Source organism: Micrasema longulum, unplaced genomic scaffold (genome assembly GCF_059751315.1).
Source record: "Micrasema longulum isolate JH-2025_06_02 unplaced genomic scaffold, ASM5975131v1 h1tg001249l, whole genome shotgun sequence".
Classification (NCBI taxonomy): domain Eukaryota; kingdom Metazoa; phylum Arthropoda; class Insecta; order Trichoptera; family Brachycentridae; genus Micrasema; species Micrasema longulum.
In genome coordinates, this window is record NW_028278436.1 from 187941 (window position 1) to 205708 (window position 17768).

At 39.9% G+C, this 17768-nt stretch overlaps 1 protein-coding gene across 3 annotated transcripts in view; it reads right to left on the minus strand.

Annotated features, from left to right (window-relative positions):
• LOC148276275 (torsin-1B-like) overlaps window positions 1–17768 on the minus strand; it is a 29145-nt gene that overhangs the window by 1215 nt on the left and 10162 nt on the right. For all 3 annotated transcript variants that reach the window (XM_088234504.1, XM_088234503.1, XM_088234501.1), the window contains exons 3-6: window positions 11130–11401; window positions 9445–9596; window positions 5323–5462; window positions 1688–1835 (exon numbers count right to left, since the gene is read on the minus strand). In XM_088234504.1, coding sequence (XP_088090630.1) covers window positions 1688–1835; window positions 5323–5462; window positions 9445–9596; window positions 11130–11401 — 712 coding nt within the window. The remainder of the gene's footprint in view (window positions 1–1687; window positions 1836–5322; window positions 5463–9444; window positions 9597–11129; window positions 11402–17768) is intronic.

Here is a 17768-nt window from a genome sequence, read left to right on the forward strand (position 1 = left end):
TCCACACATATATATATATTTAATAAATATGTATATATATATTTATTTTTATATATATGATTACACCTTTGATAAGTGGAATATCCACTCCGTTTTTTTAATGGAGAATGCTGGCTACGAGATCACCTAGATGCTTACAGGTCATGATGGGTTCATGAGCTACCTGCATCGCTTCAAGCTCTTCGAAATTGATAGCTGCCCATGCGACGATGAAACTCCTCAACACGTCACTCACCTGTTGATGCATTGCCCCCTTTTCAGCTTTTTCGAAAAAGCTTTGAAAGCAATTATAAAGGCTTTCTTCGATTATATACTTAAATACTGTACTATCTCTATCGACCTCGGTATGGTCCACCGACTTGTCATCTCGACGTTGTATGATCGAAGCCAACCAATAAATGACGCCGAAAATTTACTCAGCGTTTCTTACTCAATAAATTTTTTTAAAAGTTCTCATTTATGTTTTAAATAGGTGTATGTGATAATAAGTGGCCTCTTCAAAACAAATATAAACTCAAATTAATCCCAAATAAATCAAAAAATGCTCGCATGAACATGATTTTTATACGACTTTTGACAATTACCAAGAATGCTTAACTTTTGTCTGTATTTATCTACCGAGATATTACAAAGCCGGCTCTTTTGACATTTCGATATGTACTCTGGAAGATAGTAAAAATGATAGAAAAAATGTAATGACTACATTTTTTTTATGGTGGCTATGTTTTTACGGCTATATACTCTTATATGTCTATAACGCAACATCTAGCTACTGCATCTAGCCGTTCGGATTCAAAACTTACAGGTATATCAGAATTTATTTCGACTTCAAAATTTACTTATTTCTCTTTCGCATTTGAAATAGACTTTAAAAAAAAGTAGCCGCCTTAGAACGATTTAAAAATAAAATTAATTGTAATTAAAGCAAAAATTTACTCGGCGGAACAAATTGTTTGACACTTTTAATGAGTAGATATGTGTATGGTGAGGTACTCTAGATTTATAGGAAGGTACATACTAATGTACCTACCTTAAAACATGAAGATAGAGCGTCGGTAGTGTACCTTTGTAATCGCTCGAGATAATTTATCTTCAACTATGACGTCATAATGGAGGTATGTCATTTGTGTGTAGATATGTGTACTATGGCAAACATATCGATGTAAATGGGGTCTAGAATTTCAACAGTCCATGCGCTGAGTATGATGATGAGTTTTTTTAGTATAGTTATTTTAATATCATTCAAGCACTTTATTTCATGGTCTAATGATTTTTTTTATGTAAATGGGGGCTAGATTACTTACCGTCTATGCGCTCTGTAGCAGCAAGACGCGCTGTAATCGAACTCCTCTCTATTATAATTTAAATATATCATATATGGAAAAGAGGAATTAGAATCGCAATTGTCCATGCGCTCTGTAGCTGTAAGACGTGCAGGGATATTTATTTATTGTACAGCGCCCTTGAGGTGATTTTCACAAAAATGGTGTTTTATAAATTATCCAATAATAATAATAATAATACCCAAAACTTGAAGATTGAGCGTCGGTAGTGTTTCTTCGAAATTGTTCGGGAAAATTTATATTCAACAATGTATTTAACCCAGAAATATCGTTTTATTCGTACACAGGATACATGGAAGTAGCGACTTATAATAATCTCAAAATACAAAAGGTAGAAATCTTACTCAATCATTTTTTTAGAGGGATATGAAATTCCAACGTTTTTGAACTCTGCTCGGGCGCACTTCTCCACGTGAACTTCTTCCAAAGGAATAAATGGAATATAGTGATCAATAAGCTGGGAAAATATTAATTTTGACCCTTCGAACCCACCTGTAATAAAAGTTATTCAACTTTTAAAATGCTGTGGTGAATAATTCTTTTGCGCGTGGTGATGTAACATCGTGTTACCATAAGCAAAAGAAGGAATATTCTAAAGTTCACACATTTGAAATAAAAAAACATACTGTTAAACATTTCCTCTTATTTATTTATTTATTAACGGACTTAGTCCATACAAAAAATGGACAACACATATTCTTAAAATACACAATGTATATAATAATAATAAGAATAATCGGATGGGGTGGTGCTTTTAAAGAAAAAAATCGTCTACTTTTCCCACTGTTTAATTATTTCAAAAATTAAGGTTTTAGATATAAAATTGCTATACAAAAAGAATTGTTTGCTTCAAATACATAAATATAAAATAAATAGTAGTATTTCTAGGTCACAAAACGTAAGTACCCGACCTAGAACAGGTGGTAATACATCATTATACTTACAGAGGAATATTTGTCTTTAATGAAATGAACAAAGACAATAAAAGGTACAGTCAGGAATACAATATATATATACAAGAAAGAAGTGAAAAGTTACATTTATAATTCTTCTTTATGTAACACTGATTAAAAACATCGTTGATGTTTTTTTTGTAATTTATATATGTTATCCTAAAAATATTATTCATTAAAATAAAATAAACTATTGTAAGACGTCACTCCCCATTATGTACACAAGAATTGTTTATTTCTTTTACGTAATGGGAAACGTTAATGTAACTATATGTATTTAATTAATGTAAAAAATTGTATTAAGTTGTAATACTGTATTTTTATTTGTTATCCAAATTAAAAAAATTAAAATAAAAAACACAAATAAAGAAAATTAAAGCTAGGACAACAAAATTAATAATAATTCCTACCTCGAGACAAGATCTGGACTATCTTAGTGATTATTTAAATCTAGCGAGACTTGCACCAAAAAAGTCCAGATCTTGTCTTACGTTTACAATGCCACACGATCGGGACATTGGTACATGCAAGCCATAGTTTGTGTTGTGCTGATCAAGGAACAGCACATTATTATTTCGCAACCGGCGAACCGGAACATTGTATGCCACTTGTTGCAGTAACGAAGGATCATCAATCAAACATAAATATAGTCAATGTTATTTCTACGTTTTTGTAGACTTGAGATTTTTAACATTGACTCAATTTCTCAAGTGTAGTCTCCCCTCTCGAGGCCAATCATCCATGCTACTATTCTTAGCAAACAATGTTTCATCGATTCGATATGATTTATCCGGCCTACATAGAAGGGAGATCAAATCACGGAGGCATATTCTAAAAGAGGACGAACAAGTGAGTAATATAGTGGCCTCCGTGGTGTAGTGGTCAAGACGCTTGACTCACACACGGAAGGTTCCGGGTTCGATTTCTGGTGAGAACTCAAAAATTAAAATGTGATTCTTCTCAAGCCTGGGTGTTTTGTGATGTAATTCACCACTGTAATTGGGCCTCCTGGCCTGTTGTGGTGCAAAAATAAATAAATAAATATAAGTAAAGTCATTAGATGTCCTGATAACAAAACCTAAGAGTTTTAATGACTTGACCATAGTATCAATATGTTCATTAAAGGTAAGTTTACAGTCCATGATAACTCCGAGGTAAGGACTTCTTAAGGAATAGACTTGACCACATCTAAATTGATACATTCGATTTTATAATCAAAGGAGATAGGTTTTTTTTACTTATAAAACTAGCTTATAACTCTTCTATAATTAAAAAAAATATAAATATAATTGAACGTAGACGCAGAAAGCAATTTTGAAAAAAAAAAATTGCGTTATTGGGTGCAGTAAGGCCAACTAGCTTCTGCTAAAAACATACAGGCCACTTTCATACAAAAAACTGTAAAAATCACCTTCTAAAAAATAGTGTTTTCGTATTTTATATTTTCTCTCTATCTATCCTCGCCTTTGTTGTACACACCATGCTTTGGTCTGACACACGTTTTGTATATCCGAATTATGTTTCCAATAATCGTGTGTTCATTGTACTATACGACATTTCTTAGGCATCCAGATGTTTACTAACTGAGATAGATATGTTCTCATCATTATTTATGTCCCGAATTGAGTTGTTGTAACTCCTGGGAATGTAATTCAACGTATTATGCTAGTAAAATACTCTGTGTTATATGATTTATAATAAACAAATGAATTGAGTGATTCTTTATAATTAAGTAACTAACTAACTAACTAACCATCACGCCATTTCCCCAGAGGGGTAGGCAGAGAGGATAGAACGATACACCACTCTGTCCTGGCACACTTCCTTTGCTTCCTTCACATTCATACATCTTCTCATGCACGCACGTCGATTATTCCGACTTTTCACATGACCACTTTCAAGAATAAGTAATAAGTAACCTAATATAAATATTAAATTATCGGTTCTATACATAATGACGCAACATACTCGTACATCAGAGGTTTACAAGGGCTGTTTTCTGCAAAATGCACATCATAGAGAAAAACAAAACTAAGACCATTATTTACAAAACTCTCCTCAGAGGGTTATGACCAAAAGAGATGAAAACATGGTATCAGTATTTAAAAAATATATATTAAGGAAGGTATTTGGTGCTGTCAACCAAAACGGAATGTGGAGGAGACGGTTTAATCATGAATTAGAGGCACTGTATGGCGAACCCAACATTGCACAATTCATCAAAACAAGAAGATTACAATTGTTGGGCCATGTGCACAGAATGACTGATAACCGTACTGCAAAAAAGGTTCTTTATACCACTTCAAAAGGCAGACGAAGCGAGGCAGACCAAAATTAAGATGGCTGAATAATGTGGAAAGTGAGATTAGATCAATTGGCCTGACGAACAGGGACAAAGGAGCATATGAAGCAAGTGAGGTTGATCCTCACTAAGAAATTATTGCTATTCACCAGTACCTAATATGTATTTTAATTCGCATTATATCAACACATTATGAAGATAAAAAACTAGCAACCAATATAAAAATGCTCAAAGATGCCTACAACATGGTCTGTAATGTGTTATTTACTATAGGTACCTACTTAACATTTACGCATATTATACTTATTCTTAAAATTTGAGCTTTACTAGAAATTTGGTATCAAAGACGCCACTGCTGACGAACTGGAAAAGAGCCGCAGGGTGCAGGGACGAATGGAGACAGATTCTAGAGGAGGCCAGGGCCAACAACGGGCTGTAGTGTTACTTATGATGATGCGTGGTCAGCCAGACTTTGGAAATCATTAAATCTTGTCAAATAAATAATTAAAGACTTTTTTGTACTGTAACGAACGTAAAAACAATCTAACTGTTGTGTAGATCCGATTATTCACACTTTTCACTAAATTGCTATTATCTCAGTTACACTTTTCTATGGCTGTCTGCTTTCTGCATAACTTACGAGTATTTCAATTCTAAACTGGTTAGTTTAATTTGAAAAAATGAAATCAAAACTTCGAACGGTCTCTAGAGAAACAAAAAATACCTTCAGTGTCTACGGATCCCTTTCTTAACATTGGCTCGAAATCAGCTAACTCCAGAGAATTGCGAACTTTCTTAAGTTTTATAAAATGTTCCGCTATTGCCTGTCCGTTGGTGTTGGCAATAAATAAGAATATCACATTCCTAAAATGAAAAAACAAAATGTAGATATTAAAAACTGGTACTTATTTAATAATCGAATTGATTCTGAAGCTAGACTAGCGTTGATGGGATCCAAAAAGCTCACCATCCACCACAGTCCTGGGGAACTCAGCTGTACACTAAGTAAACTAAATTATGCTTAAGATATACAAACTCTATGCTGTTCATTTTCAATTTCAATTTCAAAATCAATTTTATTTATTAATATATATATATATATATATACATTACAAAATGGAATATCTTAATTCATACATTTAGAAATAATTAAAATAAAAGGTATATATTAAAAAACATTTTTAAACAAATTTTATATACCTTCTTGGTGAGAAGCATCTTGGAGTATAATTCTACAATATGGAGCCCTTATTATGCCTCTCACCAAATTACCATAGAAAGAGTTCAGAATAAGTTTTTGAGATATGTTAATTTTAAATTAGGAATACGTAATGAATTTCGTAACTATGATTATTTATTAAATATATTAAATTTGATTAAATTAAGGGACAGGAGAACTATCAATGATTTATTATTTCTATTTGAAATCGTTAATTCAGTATTGGGACAGCCCTGAAATTTTGGCCCTCATTGGTTTTAAAGTACCAGTTAGAGTGACTAGGCAAGTTCAACTTTATCACTGCAACAATCATATCTCAATATATTCTAGCAATTCAGTACTGAATCGTCTACATGCGCTGGGTAATAAACATTCGGACTTAGGTGACATATTTTTATTGAAATTCCCAGCTTATAAACAATTACTTGTAAAACATTTTAGTGTGGAATCAATATTGTAATTATGTTCTTTCTAAGTAAGCATTGAAAAAGTTGTTACTGTATATACTCCACTGTAAATACTTATGTATGTATGTAATGTAAAAGGTACTTGTACCGTTAATTCTTGAAAAAAAAAACATATAAGTTTACATAATTATCGTTTATTTATCGTAGCTGCTCCAAATTTCATTTACTTTGTCTCCATTTAGATATTTTTAATACAACATTTTGTGACTTAAAAAAAAACTTTTTGAAACACTGTAAAATGAAACATTTGTCAGTGTGTAATAAGTTTATGTTCCTTCAATTATGTTTATTTTATTATAATATCAAAATTTTGAATTGGTCAACTATATTATGAAAATCCCTCTCCTCCACACCGCCACTTTATTTCCTCATCCCTTAACCTTCTTACAGGCTCTTTTTCTTTCTCATGTCTTATATAATACATTATTTTTCTCTTTGCTGTGTAACATGTGCTCTCATTATATTTGTGAAAAACTTTAACTGGATATATGTACTATTTTTTATATTCTTATATAAGAACTGTTGTTTTTCCTTAATAAATAAAAATAAAATAAAATAAAAATATCCAGAGAATAATATGTTAAAAAATTAAGAGAATCTTGTAACGAAAAACTCCCTCAGAGACGTGAAAAATGTCAATGTCGAGAGTAATATTGTTCAACATCAAGATAGCCCTTCTAACAGGCATAACCATTGGCAGATTGGAATGTGAAACAGTCTATGCTGACGTTGTCTAAGGTAATTATCCGGAACATAAAAGCTAATGCTCCGCATAATTTCAGGTTGTCAATAGAACCGCGCAAAAATCGAAAAAAGTGCGTAGTTAAATACACATTCCTTCTGGTCTTCAAGCCGCTGTAACCGAGCATACCCTGGAGGAACTCAGTGGGATAAAGCCATAGATAATATCCGCACTACCTCATGTAGAGAAACCGTAGAAATTTCTTCTGAACCCTCTCCATCATAAGAGAGAACTTCAACTCACATGGTCCCCAAATCATCGAGCCACTCTCGAGTGTACTTCGCACCAACGAGTTGTAAAGAATTCTCAGTACTCATGTACTACCAAAAACCCTGGCAGTACACAAGACGAATCCTCACATCTTCAACGAACTACAAACTGTTTCGATTTCGGTTTGATCATGAAATGTCAGGGAACTCAAAAAAGTGATGCCTAGATCTTTAACCTTCGAAATCTGCATAAGATTCTGGTCATCCATTCTATAGCGGAAGAAAAGCATTTCGTGGGCCCTGTGGAATCAATAATAAGTAATAATAAGGAAATTTACTCATACAGGTATATAAAAAGATATTCAATATATTTACAAATGTATATAAACATCCACACATACATACACATGCATATGCATACATACACACCCTTATACACATATACGCACACACATAAATAAGAAGACGCCCAACATTTGTCCTTCCATAGACCGCTGAGTGCACTTAATTTTGTGAACACTTTTAGCAGTGAGTGACATGGTTTTAAGACCGTATGTTACCACCGGCACATATATATATAATATTTTTGTGAAATATATATGTAAGATATATATAAAATGTATATACACATATTTAAAATAAATATATACGCCACCGATACATACATATATATAAAATACACAATTTAAATACAAAAGAACAAAAAGTAACATAAGTATTTTTCTAGCAATTTAGCTAAAGAAATCAAGAATATCTATTTCCATAACCCGTTTTTAGCGTATTTTGTAAGGTGTGATTGGTTAAACTTTTTATGTCTATCACATTATTAGTAAATACATTGTATATTCTGGGAGCAAAGAAGAGTGCATGTCTCTGTCCTAGTCTTTGATTTGAGGTTAAATCTCTGGCTGGTTCGATTTTGATTAGTTATAAATAAGTATTTTCGCGTGTTTATAAATTTCAATTTAGTGAGTGTGTCATCGCTCAACGGACTATGAATCCCACATTTGTAACAAATGGATGAAGAATTAATGATAACATATATTATAATGAAAACATGAGGTAGGACGAAGATGGCCGAAGAAAGCCTTTTTATCAATCCAATAACAAAAAACCTTTCCTGTTCGTACCATTTATATGTCGATGATTTGAAATTATATATTCATTTCGAACCCGTTGACATTGTCGAAACACAAGAGTAATGTCACTTGCACTCGAGCATATCTCTTCATTGACAAAAAAACATGGGCTTCTCATAAATCCAACAAAAAACCTAAATTGTACTTGTTGGTAGTAAACAAATGTATATAAGTGAATTTTTCCACACTTCCTCTTTTTAAAATAGATGGTACAGAAATTCCATTCATGACTTCAAAAATGTAAAAAACTTAGGTATTATCATTCATAAGCATTTAGGGTGGCACGATCAGGTTAACGAAGTTAGTCGTAAACTTTATAGCAGGGTTTAATACCCTGTCATAGCTCTAATTTTCTTGCCTCCTCTTTCACAGTAGTAGCCGCTCGATTGTGGAATAATCTACCCACTAATGTTAGAGACGCCCCTTCTTTATATAGATTTAAGTCAAGATTGAAATGTCACTATCTAAATATTTAAATTGTTCTTTTATCCTTCTTCTTTCCTTCCCATCCCCTCTCCTTTCTTTATAGTATAGTGTTAATTTTTTATGAGTATTTTTATTATGTTAATCTTTGTTTTTAATTTTTGTATAAAATTGTAAGATTCAATATGTCCATGCATTTATAATTTTCTCAAACTGAACGGTTCCGCCCTTACATGTATATAAAGTGTCAAATAAAAATAAAGCCCTCGCATGAGCAAATAAATTAAAATTTGCAGTCTGGTCACGTAAAAGGAGACACAATCTAAGGGCATGTATGTCAGGATAAACGCCCGTGGCGTTCTATTCTCGTTGCTGGCCCCTCTACCAACTATTGTCGTGATGTAAGTGGTGGAGAAACTAAAACTCTCTCTTCGATGGCGCTACATTCTATGTCGAGGTTTGGCCTTCTGAAACTCCATCTGTCCCCAGCTGTCATCTTCCGATTCACCACCTGGAGAAGTTGCGCTGTATCCTTTCTCACATCATCCTTCCGTCTCAGCCGGGGTCTTCTCATCAGTCTCCACCCACCTGGGCGTCCATTTATCAGTCTTAAAAGTAAAACTGGGTAATACGTGGCATAATTTTACCTGTAATCTATGCCGTCAATGCTGTAGTGGAGATCTAAGTATGGCTTCAACACGTCTAATGTTTGTGGTGGAATATCATTCACTTCTTCAAATATAATTAAAGCTTTTCCACAGTTACTAACTATTTGTTTTAAGTCTTGTTTAAGTTTCTCCTGAAATAAGAGAAAGCATTCGTTAATTTTAATATGACTTCAAAAGACAGGTATTCGAAACGAAGGAATAATGTGGTTCAGGCATTTACAGTAGAGGAGATCCGCAATGAAACTGCCACTTTTATACAAAATTTATTGGAACTGTTGCTTTGAGACACACATCAAATATTTTAAATTATAGTAGAGCCAATTTAATACGCCACATTTGACATTTGTAGTTTGTACATTTGTAGGTTCTAGCTTCGTGAGGTGACCTGCTTAAAAACATCAATTAAAGTGAATGAATCGATTCAGACTTCAAACATAATATATGTGAATTAAATTCAGTTACAATGAAAAGTACTTATAGGTACTGTAATTTTATTTTAAAAATCATTAGTCGAATCCCTGTCCCATTATTATTTTCTATCGTAAACTCAGGAACAAAATAAGATAAGTACATTATTTAACAAGATTATCAACATTAAATTTTTCTGGGTAACATCCCTAGTGTTTAAAAAAAATGGCTCACTGGTGCGACCTTAGAGTGTATCACAGACTACAGATGAGTATATCAAATTTTTATTGACAATCTTTATAACTCATAGGGAAAGCATACTTTTATTTATCTGGACCCATTTTACAATGAAAGTTATTAGTATTTCTGCAAGAAAAATATATGTACGACTTAGGTTAGCTTTTCACTGTAATTGCACCTTATTTATCTGTCTTGTGTCTATCCAATTGCAAGTCTGCTTTTGGAATGTAGTGTTTGTGATTTGTCTTACAGTTGGTTAATCGGGTTATTATGTATCTACAAAGTTGGCGTAGTGCCTTTTCCTGCAACCGACATTTTTATTTGGTCATTATTTACAAACAACTACTAGGGCGGCATGGTGTGTTGATTTTAAATATTTATTTAAAAGGGTGTTTTCACACTAATATATTTCATAGTCCCTGGACTGGTATCTGAAGCGTAAGACTGATCATCTGACTTTCATGTAACACAAAATGATCAAAATACGCTGCGATTGTTTTACCAATATAGTGCCCTATGCACCATTAGGTGTGGAAAGGGAATGATGATGACGATGATAGTTATCCGAAATCATATTTCAATTGTCTCGAACTGTCAAGTCCTAAATCATATCTCGATATTCTCGAAATGTCAAGTCCTAAATCATATTTCGATTGTCTCGAAATCTCAAGTCCGAAATCATATTTCGATTGTCACGAAATCTCAAGTCCGAATTCATATCTCGATTGTCTCGGAAAACCATTTCAAATGAATTCACACGAGATATCTCGATTATTTTTCCGATTAGTACGAGTGAACTCGACTAGTTGTAAGCATTTCGAAATGTCTAGATCTTTTTAATAATCGAATATTTCGATTATTTTAATTCGTTTCTTCCCACCATTACAAAACACTCAGTTTACCTTGAAGATGGCTCCTGCAATAGCCGAAACGTCGAAACAAATCCAACACATACGGTATTACCCAAAAAATAAACATATTGTTCACATTTAACATTTTTTTAAATGAGTACCTACCTGATACTGAGACACGCGGTGGACATTTGGAAAATCATTTCGTCCATGATATAATTTAACATAGTCGCTTTTCATGCCATTTGTAAAGAGTGATTCGGCTATTAATTGAGATAAATACGTCTTTCCCGTTCCGGGCCAACCGTACATTGCAATAGCCAAGGCCTTGGTAGCCTCGTTACGTTGCACGGAATCTCGATGTCCTTCGAGAATGAAGAGAACTTCGTTTGCGAGCGGCTGGCCGAAGAAACTCGATTTCATTTTCCTCGCCAGATCTGAAAAATTCAAATTTACAGAAATTCAACTCTATTATTTTATTTTTTCTGGATTTTTACAGCTATTACATAAAACATATGTAGAAATATATTAACAATACTAGAGCTAATTTAAAAAATCCACTGTTGATCTAATAATGAATTAATGAAGTTTCTTCGTTACTTCTAGATGAGAGAGTATGGATACTACCCATTGCAGTACCCATCATTGTTCCTTTTAGGTATGCTCGGTACCGCAAGTTTGCGGGCCATAAGGAGCATTGCCTCGCTTATGATGGCCCTTTAACTTAATGGGTTAATTTACAATCCCAACATTTTGGAGCCCATAAAATTATATGTACCGAGCAACTATTTAAGAGCTAGGCAACACAGACCATTTGTTATTCCAAAATACAGGACAAATTTACCGTTGTTGATGCCTGACTGGTCTGTTGAACCGCCTACCGAGAGAGGTGGATCTTTTCCATGCTGGGATCACCAGCTTAAGACTTTTCCTCTCTAACTATGTATCATATAGTTAGAGAGGAAAAGTCTAAAAAGTCTTTTCCTCTCTAACTATGTATCTTTAATCTTCGCAAATTTGACCACATAACCGAGTATCGCACGCAACTACACTTGCTCAGTATCAGGTGTAACAGACGCGGCGGATCACTGCTTCGTCCGTAGCAATCGCGCCCGTCACAAGAACTGTATTTCTATAGGTGCTGGTGTCAAACGCAGAGTGGCCGGGCGTAGGCGGGCCTCGGCCGACGAACGATAAGCTCCGGGGGAGGTATCGTCGCCTAGAGATCCCTTGCGGGGTCGCTAGCGAGTAGCGCTGGCGGCCGCAATCCTGAGTCAGGCAACCGGGTTGTAAGGCCGGTATCTCTCCGTCGGTGGGAACGGCGGGGTGTGTTCCGGGGAAGTATCCAAGGGTCCAAATTATCCGGGGTCCAAAATCCAATCCAAAGAGTATCCGAGTTCCAAGTCCAGGGGGGTAGCGGTGTTCGAATCCAGGTGGCGATGAGGTCCGGTTTGAAGCGAGGTAGGGAGGTGAAGTGGAGAGTAAGAAGCCTTAGTAGTGTGGTGAGATGACTGACTTTATTTTTCCCCGGCGGGGCTATATATACAACATTTTGCCGTGCGGCGGTGGGCTAGGCCAATAGCGGGCGGTGCTAGGTTGACCAATCACGCGGCGAGAGAGATAGCGAGCACATTTGCCGGCTCTATCGGTCTCTCTCGCGCCACGTATAAGGTCCCCACCCTCCCGCTACCGGCCGCAGTTCCCCGCCGACCGCGCGGCGATCAACACTTATACAGAACAACATAAAAACACATTATGGGCATACAAATATTTTCATGAATTCTAATCTATATGTGGGCTTCAGTATGGCGATCACCACCCCCGAAAGTGACAAATACTAGTCTTTATTGAGGAGGTGGTAGATCGCTTACACATACTGAAGCCTCCTATGCTACATTAAAACCCCAGGAAGGGCCGCCAAGTTGGTGCATGTACTTTTACGTCGGCAACACTCCCCCCTGCCGAGGAGGCATCTCTGCGCCGACGTCGTCCTTGATTTGCAACACGGCGAGCTTGACGGCGGGTCGTGTGTAGGTTCCGGTGGCTGTCTGGACCCGGGCGCTCCTGACTTGTCCATCCTTCCCTGGTGTGACTGCTATGACGCGTCCCCGCGGCCATTCATTCCGCGGGAGGGCGGCGTCCGTTATTATGACCAGGTCATCGACCATGATCGGTGTGGCGGCCTGTTGCCACTTCCGTCGCTGTGCCAACGTCGGGAGATATTCCCTCATCCATCTTTTCCAAAATGCGTCGGCTAGTTTCTGCGCCACCCGCCATTGTTTTCTGAGGCACAGTTCGGGCGGCGCGTCTCTGTAATCGGCCAGATGCGGCTGGGCCCCGCTCGACCCGATGAGAAAGTGCATCGGAGTCAGCGGAGCGTCGTCTCGGCTATCAAGCGAGACGTGGGTTAGGGGCCGAGTGTTTACTGTGTACTCGGCCTCCGCTATCGCTGTCATTAGCGTTTCCTCTCGGGGGGCTTGTTCCTTTAGAATCACCATAAGCGCCCCCTTTATCGACCGGACGAGCCGTTCCCAGGCTCCCCCCATGTGTGGCGCCGATGGCGGGTTGAACACCCATTTGATCCCTCTCCTTGTCGCCTCGTTCTGTAGTTCGGGATCGTGGGCTAGTTCCTTCATGGCGGCCGCCATCTCTTTGTCTGCGCCTCTGAAGTTCGTCCCGTTGTCCGAGTAGAGCGTTGTCGGATGTCCTCTGCGGGCCGCCATCCTTCTGAGGGCCTGCACCGTCGAGTCAGTACTCAACGACGGTGTAATTTCAATATGCACGGCCCTCGTAACCATGCACGTAAACAGGGCCCCGTATCGTTTCTCCCGGCGTCTTCCGATAGTTACGTATACGGGCCCGAACATGTCCACCCCACAGTGGGTAAAAGGCCTTACGTGATGATCGAGTCGGCCGGCAGGCAGCTGTCCCATGAGCGGAGGCTGCGGGCGGGCCTTCTGTATTCGACAGTAGCGGCACTCGTATATAATTTTCCTTATATTTGTCCGTAATCGTGTTATAAAGAACTGTTGTCTGAGTTCGCTGAGTGTCCGCTCTGTACTTGCGTGTTGCCGCGACTCGTGATAATGCCTTATCAATAGACGCGTATAGGCGTGCGCTCCGTCCAGTATGACGGGCGCCTTTAGTTGCTCGCTCACCGCGGGGGCTTCCATAATTCGCGTCCCCATTCTGAGGACGCTATCTTTATCGAGGTAGGGAGTGAGGCCCAGCAGGCGGCTGTTCCGCGGGAGGCACTCCCCCCGTCTAATTGCGGCTATCTCGGCGTGGTAACTGTCTGTCTGGCTTATGAGTATCCACGCCCTCTCTGATGCCTTGAGTTCCGGGGCGATGAGTGTCGCGCTTCCTGTATTCTTTTTCCTGCAGCGGTTTATGAAGCGCAACACCCACGCTGTAGTCCTGATCAGTCTCCGCCAGGAGGAAAATCTTCTTTCGTCCGGGAGGGCTGTCATCACGATGGCACTGTTCGCACACTTTATTTCACTGCTTGTATCCGGGGTCGCCGTTATTACCTTGAGCGGCGGCCATTGACTTTTATTTTTCTTTATGAAACTCGGCCCACTGAACCACATGCCGGCCGGGGAGATGTCTGGTATCTCGCCGTCCCGCGTCCCGAGATCAGCGGGGTTCTTCTTTCCTGGTACCCACCGCCACTCTTGAGCGTTCGTTAGCTCATCTATTTCCCCTAGGCGGTGGGCTACAAATGGCGTGAAGATGCGCGAATCACTCTGGACCCAGCACAGCACCGTAGTAGAATCTGTCCAGTAGTAGGTATCGCGTATATTACTTCCGCATTCTTTCTTGATTGTGGCCGCCAGTCGTGCGGCCATGAGCGCGGCTTGTAATTCCAGGCGTGGAATTGATAGCGCTCGTAGCGGGCTAACTCGGCACTTGCTAGCCATGAACGTCGCATTCCTTCCGGCGGCGTTCTCCTCCACGATGTAGGCTACGGCGCAGCTCGCTTGCTCCGAGGCATCGGAAAATACGTGCAGCTCTACTGGCTGGCCATTGGCGCTCGATACGCGCCGCGGTATAGCGCACTCGGTATTGCGTAATATGTCCACCCAAGTGCGCCATTTCTCTGCGTGTTCTTCATTCACTTGTTCGTCCCACTCTATGTGGGAGCGCCACACATCTTGTAGCAGTATTCGCGGGCGTATTGTCAAACACCCTACGAAACCGAGTGGATCGAAAATGCTCATAACTTCACTTAGCATCTGCCGTTTTGTAGGCCTCTCTGTTGGAACCTCCCGTGACACTTTAAATTTAAATTGAAACTCGTCTGTCACCGGGTCCCATTTGATGCCGAGGACCCTCTCTGTCACGGAGGTTCCGCTAATTATTTCGCGTGCGCTTTTCCCTCTCAGACTTGAAGGAATCGCTTCCATTACGGAGGGATCATTACTCGCCCAATTCGCGAGGATGAATCCGCCCCGCCGTAGTAGTTCGCTGACATCGTGGCGCAGTTGTATCGCCTCTGTTGCACTGTCTACGGCATCCATATAGTCGTCCATGTAGAATTTATTTCGCACAGCATCCCTGGCGGCGGCCATCTCTTGCCCGTGATCTTCTGCGACTTGATTTCTCACGTACTGTGCGCTGCTCGGTGAACACGCCGCGCCGAACGTCATCGACGTCATAATCATTTCCCGAATTTCTTCTTCGGGACTATCGCGCCAGAGGAACAGCTGCGCCCTCTGGTCTTCTTTTCTTATTTTAATTTGGAGAAACATCTCCCTTATATCTGCTGCCAGCGCGATCTTTCCCTCGCGAAATCGCATTATATTTCCCATAAGCGATGAGAGAAGGTCCGGGCCGTTGGCCAACATGTCGTTCAATGACTTCCCGTTGCAGCGGCTGGCGGCGTCAAATACTATCCGTATTTTATCCGGTTTATTCACGTTCGTCACTGCGAAATGCGGCAAAAACCAAAGCCCACTCGCAGTGTCTTGTCTTTCAGCCAGCGTCAGTTCCCGGGCATACCCCTTGTCTAGATATTCTTTAATCTTTAACTTGTAAGCCGCGGCGAATTCACTGTTTTTACTGAACTTTTTCTCTATGCTTAAAAATCGATTCAGCGCTGTACGGCGATTATCCGGTAAACATATTCGATTGTCTTTCCACAGTAGCCCTGTCTCGTACTGTCCTTGCGGTAGGAAACGTGTCGTGGCTCTCATGGTTTCTGTGGCTCGCGCCTCCTGACGCGATATCTTGGCTGTCGAACTTATACCTAACGCGTCGACGGCGTAATTTTGTTTAACTAGATTTTCTAGTCTCTGTTCTGTACTAAGCGCCATTAGTATGCTGGCGTTAGTCTGGCGTGTCCGCCCACCGTGTATCACCTTTCCTAAGGCTGTCACTGAGGCGATGTATTCCCCGCATCTCCGTGCCTCTCTCGTCACTATGAGAGAGGCGTTATCTTGGCCGATGAGTAACTGCGGGCACACTTGTCGCATCCTGCCTTCCCCTTCAATCACGGGCTGTAGCGGCAGACTCAGCTTCTGTATTGTGTTTGCGCGGAGAGTGAATAAATCTTCCGTAACTCCGCGCACTTTAATTGTGACTTTTCTTGATGCACTATCTGTTACGCACATTCCGCCGGCACCGTGGATTTTTAATCCTCGAGTCTCTCCCGGCGCGCCGATGTCGTTTGCTATTTTTGCGTCAATCAATGTCACGGTTGATCCCTCATCTAGTAACGCGTACGCGTTCACTCGTCCTCGCGGACCACTTAACATGACGGGAATCACTTTTAGGAGGACCGGTTCCTCCCGAGCGTAGGTGCTCGTCACTATATTATTCGTCCGCGAACTGTGGCCGTAATCGTAGTTTCTTTCATTTGAACTCGCGGCGCGGGTTTCGTTCGCGGTCGGTCTGTTTCCCCCGGCGCCCGCCGCTGCAGGCGTGTTGCGGCGGGCATTATTATCTGGCGCTCGTATATCGGCGCTAGACCGAGCTTCACTGATATCGGCACTATTTCTGTCGTGTAATGTCTTGTGATGTGTTCGGCGACATCCATCGAGGCCGCACTTTTTTACATTTCTACACTTTATCGCCCGATGAGTGTTCGATAAACACGAAAAACACAAATTCTTTCGCTTCACTATGTCCCATCTTTCCGGAATACTACACTCTATGTATTCCTGGCACGTTTGTAGTAAATGTCCTCGTCCGCACAAAACACATGACGCTACACTTTTCCCGTTTCCCTCTGTTGAAATCACTGTATGCACTTGTTCTCGCTTCTGTGGCTTCTCGCGTTGTTTTCCGCTGTACACTTGCGGCTCTATTCCGCCGCCTATCATCGAAGATTCCGTTAAATCTTCCAAGAAGAGCGCGAAATCCTTCGCGGAGGGCCTCACCCGGTTTCCTCTTCTGCTGTACCACCAGAGAGACTTCATGCACAGCGGTAACTTGCTCACTAGTTCACTTAGTAGTTGTGGCGTAGACATGTAATCGCCACCGAAGCCTTCTAAGGTCGCTATCGCGTTCCGAACTGCGCTAGACAGATCTACTAATGCTTGCGTAGATCCGTCGTTCTGTATGCAGCGGAGCCTTCTCACTTTTTCCAACAAGGAAGACGCTACAATGTCCGGCTGGCCGTAGTGTAGCTCCAACGTCTTCATTATCACCCTCACTTGGCTTGGATCCACTAGTAATGACGACACAGATTCTCTTGCCCGTCCTTTCAACGCACGCTGTAGACGCAGGAGGTTTTCTGGATCCGAAAGGCAGCACATCTCCGTCGACTGAGTGTACTGCGATTTGAAAGTAGCCCATTCCTGC